At 42.4% G+C, this 7,275-nt stretch overlaps 1 protein-coding gene across 1 annotated transcript; it reads left to right on the top strand.

Moving 5' to 3' along the window:
- The first annotated feature begins 5,905 nt into the window (after window positions 1-5,905).
- LOC122486542 (olfactory receptor 7D4-like) lies at window positions 5,906-6,842 on the top strand. Its single transcript, XM_043585901.1, is given in 2 exon segments — window positions 5,906-6,133; window positions 6,135-6,842. Coding segments are annotated over 2 exon segments (933 nt in total). The 5' UTR covers window positions 5,906-5,908.
- The last annotated feature ends 433 nt before the right edge of the window (window positions 6,843-7,275 follow it).

A 7,275-nucleotide genomic window follows, 5' to 3' on the forward strand; every position in this document is an offset into this window, starting at 1 on the left:
TGTTCTCTCTCTCTGTGTCTCTCCAAAAAAAATAAATGAACTTAAAAAATAAAATAAATTAAAAATAAATCTAGTTAAACAAATATTCAAGGTCATCCTGGCACAGGCCAGAAGTTTGAGAACCATTACCCAAGTGACTCCTGGGATCCTTCATTACTCAGCCATCTGCCTGATGTGAATACTACAAGTCAGTTGTCTTTAGGAGGAGATCTAAGAAACACTGGAAAAATTCTTCCCAGAGAAAAGGGACCCAGAAGAGAGGTGTCACAGCTGGCCCCACTGTTACTCTCCTAGGGATAAGGAATTGGCAGGTCAGAGACCCTTTCCTGTGTACTCCCTGCCTATCAGGAGTCAAATTGATCAGGGAATGGAAAATCCATTGATCAATTTGTCTAACAAGCTCCACAGGGGATTCAGTCCCCAGGGCCACCAAACCTGTAACATGTCAACTTATAGTCCCCAAGGCCCATGTATCACTCCCAAGATACCCATGCCTTTGCCAGGAAAAATCAGACACACCCTGCATTACATGCCTGGCTCTGTATCCCTTCTCTTTGGGAAACAAATCTTTCTTCATTGCCTACCCTCCATGAGAGAACAAGACGCAGGGGAGTCGGTCCCAGTGGTGAGCCCACATTGCCAAGCATGCATAGCCCAGTAAGTGTTGTGGGAAATAGAGAAAAGAGGTGGTTGGGTAGAAAGGGCATTGCCTACTATTAAGCATGTGGCAGGGACACCCCCATGGTATCCATGCAGGAGGAGCTCTAGGGGCCAATTTTTTGGGAGGGTGAATGGCTACCCTACCATTGTTAGTGAGCTTTTCCTTTGCTTGCATGTTATTTGGGTGGATGGTTGATGGAGACTATAGGGTTGAGGAGGAAGAGTTAAGCAGCCAGTCTGCTCTTGGATACCACAGCACTATCCAGGACCACACCGTGTAATGGCACAGTTACCAGTCGGAAGTGCACAAATGGATGCCCCCAGGTACTGAGAGATTATTAGGTCTTTGACTATGCAATATGGATCTTCTCTTATTCTTTACTCCTATCGCCTGGCCCCAAAACTCCAGAGACTTCACCTTCACTCAGACCAGATAAATCCTTTCTGAATCCTTCTTTACCACCTTCATTTGCTGGGGAACATACCCTGTTTCTCCGTAAGGACCTGTCCCTCCTCTTCCTTCTTCACCTTCGTCTGTGGTCCTCATAGAGATATTCAAGAGTGAAGAGTCTGTGTTCCCTGGTATCTAGGGCTGCAGTGTATAAAGACGTGGGCAGGATGGATGTGGGAGGAAGAGCAAAGCACACAGGAAGGTCCAATGTCCAGTCCCCTCTTGACACCCTCCCCTTCAGCTCTGGAAACATTCTGGAAGACACTGATTTCACATATCCCTTCCTCATAGTTGCACTTGATTCCTCTTGGGTGTCAAGTCTCACCCTTATCTAGAAACACGGAATCATTAGTAAGACATGGGAACAATTTATTCACCTCTTCATCTTTGTTCCTCTTCCCTAAAATTGGTGACGTGGTCCCTTCAACTTTAATGATGTGAGTATTCCCAACCCCATTCCCTTTGACCCTAGTTTGCCTGCCTTAAATCTATCTTTCACTCCAGGCACCAGGGAAAATCGTGATAGGGATCATGTTACTCCTTTAGTCACAGTCCTTACATAGCCCCTATCCTTAAATCCATTGTTTTTTTCAAGGTTCCCAGACATGTGGCCCCCACTCATCTCGTCAACCTCATTCTTCACCATTTCCATGTCCCACTTTGTGTTGCAACAAATTGCTAAGAGCACACTGTCCCATGCAGCTTTTTGCTTATGGGCCTTTTTCCTTGCTGCCTTCTCTGCCAGAAAAGCCCATGCTCAGTCATCAAACTAGACAACTCCTTGCCCATTCATCTGTTCCTCCAGAAATCCTTCCTTGACTGCATCATTTCAGGCTGTATTTGTGGTTCCTTTCTCTACTTCACTCTGAAGACTGCATTTACCTTAGCTTTTAAGTCACTGTATTATGATGACTGGTTTCTGTATCCACCACTACCCCTGAAAGGCAGGCTCCCTCAAGACAAAACCACACCATTAATCTTTGTACCCCCAACAGCTAACACTTAGCCTGTCCCAAAGTAATCCTTCTTGCAGAATGGCTTCCAGGACTTTTTCAGTGACTAACAGCCTAGTTCCATTCTTCTCTACACCCTGCCTGGCTCAACAAAATTGCCCACTAACACTAGATCCTAGAAACAGAATAGAAACAGAAGACCAACATGTATCTGGTGCATGAATAAAGGGGAAAGTATAAATGACAAATGGTTGTATCTTTCACCTCCAATTTCTAAGCTCTCGTCCTAAGATACAATGTTTCTTCCTTTCTTTCTTTCCTTTTGCTGATCATAAATCTTTATTTTTTTAATATGAAATTTATTGTCAAATTGGTTTACATAAAACACCCAGTGCTCATCCCAACAGGTGCCCTCCTCAATGCCCATCACCCACCCTTCCCTCCCTCCCACCCCCCATCAACCTTCAGTTTATTCTCAGTTTTGAAGAGTCTCTTATGGTTTGGCTCCCTCCCTCTCTAACTTTTTTTTCCCTCCCCTCCCCCATGGCCTTCTGTTAAGTTTCTTAGGATCCACACAAGAGTGAAAACATATGGTATCTTTCTCTGTATGACTTATTTCACTTAGCATAACCCTCTCCATTTCCATCCATCCTTTTGTTGCTACAAAAGGCCAGATTTCATTCTTTCTCATTGCCAAGTAGTATTCCATTGTGAATATAAACCCCAATTTCTTTGTCCATTCATCAGTTGATGGACATTTAGGCTCTTTCCATCATTTGGCTATTGTTGAAAGTGCTGCTATAAACATTGGGCACAAGTGCCCCTATGCATCAGCACTCCTATATCCCTTGGGTAAATTCCTAGCAGTGCTATTTCTGGGTAATAGGGTGGATCTATTTTTACATTTTTGAGGAACCTCCACACTGTTTTCCAGAGTGGCTGCACAGTTTGCATTCCCACCAACAGTACAAGAGGGTTCCCGTTTCTCCACATCCTCTCCAGCATCTATAGTCTCCTGACTTGTTCATTTTAGCCACTCTGACTGTCATGAGATAATATCTCAGTGTGGTTTTGATTTGCATTTTCCTGATGAGGAGTGACATTGAGCATCTTTTCATGTGCCTGTTGGCCATCTGGATGTCTTCTTTAGAGAAGTGCCTATTCACGTCTTCTGTCCATTTCTTCACTCGATTATGTGTTTTTTGGGTGTGGAGTTTGGTGAGTTCTTTATAGATTTTGGATACTAGCCCTTCGTCTGATATGTCATTTGCAAATATCTTTTCCCATTCCGTTGGTTGCCTTTTAGTTTTGTTGATTGTTTCCTTTGTAGTGCAGAAGCTTTTTATCTTGATGAGGTCCCAATAGTTCATTTTTGCCTTTCATTCCCTTGCCTTGGGAGATGTGTCAAGTAAGAAATTGCTGCAGCTGAGGCCAGAGTGGTTTCTTCCTGCTTTCTCCTCTTGGGTTATGATGGTTTCCTGTCTCACATTCAGGTCCTTTACCCATTTTGAGTTTATTTTTGTGAATCGTGTAAGAAAGTGGTCTAGTTTCATTCTTCTGTATGTTGCTGTCCAATTCTCCCAGCACCATTTGTTAAAGAGGCTGTCTTTTTTCTACTGGATAGTCTTTCCTGCTTTGTCAAAGATTAGTTGGCCATACTTTGTGGGTCCATTCTGGAGTGTCTGTTCTATTCCACTGGTCTATGTGTCTGTTTTTTTGCCATAAGATAAAATGTTTCTAATCCATAAAAAACTCTTTCTTAGGATGAATGTGATAATTCATCATTTCATGACCCGCTTGAATCATAATCCAGTCCCTCTAAGAAATGGCTTTACTGAATTCTAATGCAGTTGATGATGTTGACACACAGCACCCAGGGAATATCCAGAATTGTGGGCCTTACCTGTGTACTCTGATATTCTTCTCAAAACAAACCAGAATGCAAGGGAGCAAGCTACATCTATTAAAAGTCAAGGAAAATTTTTACAAACTATCATGCTTTAAAGATGAGTCGTGACCTTCTGTTTCGAATACCTCTCACCTGACCAGAAGCCACCAGAGGTGATTGCAAACTGCCCACCTACCAAGGGTCAGAACAAAGACGTTCATTCATACTTAAACAACTTGCCTACAACGTGACCATCTTTATCATTCCAGAGACACTCTTTGCTTTGGGGTTTTTGTGTTTGTTTTTTTTTTAGGTAAAATTGGTACGTAATATTATATTAGCATAAGGTATATGACATAATGATTCATCACATTGCACATATGATATTTGACATATTACCACAATAGGTCTAGTTAACATCTGCCACCACACATAGTCACAAAAATTTTTTTCTGGTGATGAGAAATTATATGATCTATTTTCTTCTTTTTTAAATATTTTTTATTTATTTTTGAGAAACAGTGCACTAGTGAGGGAGGAGCAGAGAGAGAGGGAGACAGAGAATCTGAAGCAGGCTCCAGGCTCCAAGCTGTCAGTACAGAGCCAGATACAGGACTGGAACTCATAAACTGCGAGATCATGACCTGAGCTGAAGTCAGACACTTATCCGACTGAGCCACCCAGGTGCCTCTATAAAGTCTATTTTCTTAGCAACTCTCAAATATACCATATAATATTATTAACTGTATTCATACAGCACATTATACCTCATGGTTTATTTGTTTTATAACTGGAAGTTAGTACCTTTTGACCACCTTCACCTATTTCAGCCACCCCTTCCCTGCTACTTTGGTTTTTATACCTAAGAGGACTGACAGGGATGACAGTCAATGGTGGCTTTTTCCCTATGTAGTTAGGGGCATTACAGAATAGTAGTTGTGCAAAAATACTTCTAATGAGACAAAATACAACACTAAAGATCATTTTATGATTTTATGCTGTTCAGCATCCTGGGTTATAGGACCCCTTCCTCTGTATCTGGGAACAGGACCCTCAGGACCTGAAACGAAGAGAGTAGAAGAGTAGGTGGGCTCCTCTTTTTCCCAGCCTCATTGAATCATCACCTGAATATGAGTGCCACATCTGACTCTCATTTTTTTGGGCTCCTATGTCAACATCCTGGAGCAGTTTCTATGCTTCCTCGGGTATTTCATGAGCATCATAAAGGATATGACTAAAATTCTATTTGTGACCTTTGAAGTATATCATGGTACTGAAATAGTGCAAATGTTAATATGCATTTTTTGCTTAAACGTATACCATCTGGATGAAGAGCATTTTGTCAAGCAACAAATGTCCAGGAAGCATCTGGCCCTGTTCCTGCAGGATGTTGATGGCCCCTGGTACACTAAGCATTAAGAATCTGTTCATGTGATTTATCATTTTGTGAAAACATTTTCTTTTTCTTCCTTTTTTTTCTTCTTGAGGAGTAAACCTACATTCTACTCATCCTACAATAGTGTGTCCAGACATGTGAGATACCCTCAAATTTTCTCACCTCTGAGACATAGTTATCTGACCCTTTTTTGCGTCCCACACAAGGCAGATAATCCACATTAAGTTACTGCAGTTCACCAGACCTCATGTTGCTCATTTGTGTTAGAATGAGTTTGGATCATGTTATGGCTGATGTCCAAAGTTGTTCTTAACTTTTTAGATTTGGTGATTCTAAATACAGAGCATAAATGAGGGCCCCAAAGGCCAATGGACAGGGATTGATCAACATTATTAAATGTTACACATAAAACAGAATATAGGATGTCTAAATTCTGTAATGTTAAGGCTTTTATGCCCAATGCTTCATTTCAAGAAATAAAAAAGCAGACTCTAGAGTTTGTCTAGTGTCTATTTCATGTGCATTCCCTTCTTCAATCATCTAGCTGATGTGTTGACAATATGGAACCAAGAAATGAAACGAGTGTTTCAGAATTTTTACTCCTGGGATTTTCCCAAGACTCAGAGCATCAACCCATTCTATTTGGGCTATTCCTGTCCATGTACCTGGTCACCGTGCTCGGGAATCTGCTCATCATCCTGGCTGTCAGCTCTGACTCTCACCTCCACACCCCCATGTACTTCTTCCTCTCCAACTTGTCCTTTGCTGACATCTGCTTCATCTCCAACCACCATCCCTAAGATGCTGGTGAACATCCAAACACAGAGCAAATCCATCACCTATTCAGGCTGCATCGCCCAGATGTATTTTTTCATGGTTTTTGGATGTATGGACACTTTTCTCCTCACTGTGATGGCCTATGACCGGTTTGTAGCCATCTGTCACCCCTTGCACTACACAGTCATCATGAACCCGTGTCTCTGTGGCCTCCTGGTTCTTGTGTCCTGGTTCATCAGCTTGTCATACTCCCTGATCCAGAGTCTCTTAATGTTGCGGCTGTCCTTCTGCACCAACAGGGTAATTTCACACTTTTACTGTGAACTTACTCAGGCCCTCATGCTTGCCTGCTCAGACACATTGGTCAATCACATCCTGCAATACATTGTGACTGGCCTTCTTGGCATTGTTCCTTTCTCAGGGATCCTTTTCTCCTATAGCCGAATTGCCTCCTCAATCCTGAGAATCCCATCAGCTAATGGGAAGTATAAGACATTTTCCACCTGTGCATCTCACTTGTCTGTGGTTTCTTTGTTCTATGGGACAGGGCTTGGTGTGTATCTCAGTTCTGATGCATCTTCCTGGAGGGGCATGATTGCCTCATTGATGTACACCGTGGTCACCCCAATGCTCAATCCCTTTATCTACAGCCTGCGGAACAGGGACATCAAGAGGGCTTTACAAAAAGTTCTCAGGATAACACTCTATGTTCAGTGATGGGAACACTAGTCCTGGGTTTTTGAGCTGACAGTGGTAGCAGCAGGTGGCTGCTAAAGAAATCCTACCTCCTAATCACACTGAGTTGTGCTTCTCACCCGTCCCCCATAAGTAAGTGACGTTGCCCAGAGCTGCCTTGCGAGTACTTTTTCTAGGTACTTTAACCTCTTATGTTGACTCCTCTGTTATCCTCAGTTCTACCCTCTGCGTCCCCTCCTTTCACTTTCCTATTACTGCACCTCCCCTTGGATTTCCAGTCCTGCGGCCACTTATGCTACTACCAGTTCAGAACAGTTGCATGAGGATTATGAAAAGTAGTGCATTTTATCAATAACCATTGTTAGTTCTTATTAACTAAGCGCCTTTGGTGTGCTAGGCTGCAAGAGATGTCTGGAAAACAGCACTGAAGGAAAAAAAAATACACACAAAAAAA

This window comes from Prionailurus bengalensis, chromosome A2 (genome assembly GCF_016509475.1).
Source record: "Prionailurus bengalensis isolate Pbe53 chromosome A2, Fcat_Pben_1.1_paternal_pri, whole genome shotgun sequence".
Taxonomy (NCBI): Eukaryota; Metazoa; Chordata; class Mammalia; order Carnivora; family Felidae; genus Prionailurus; species Prionailurus bengalensis.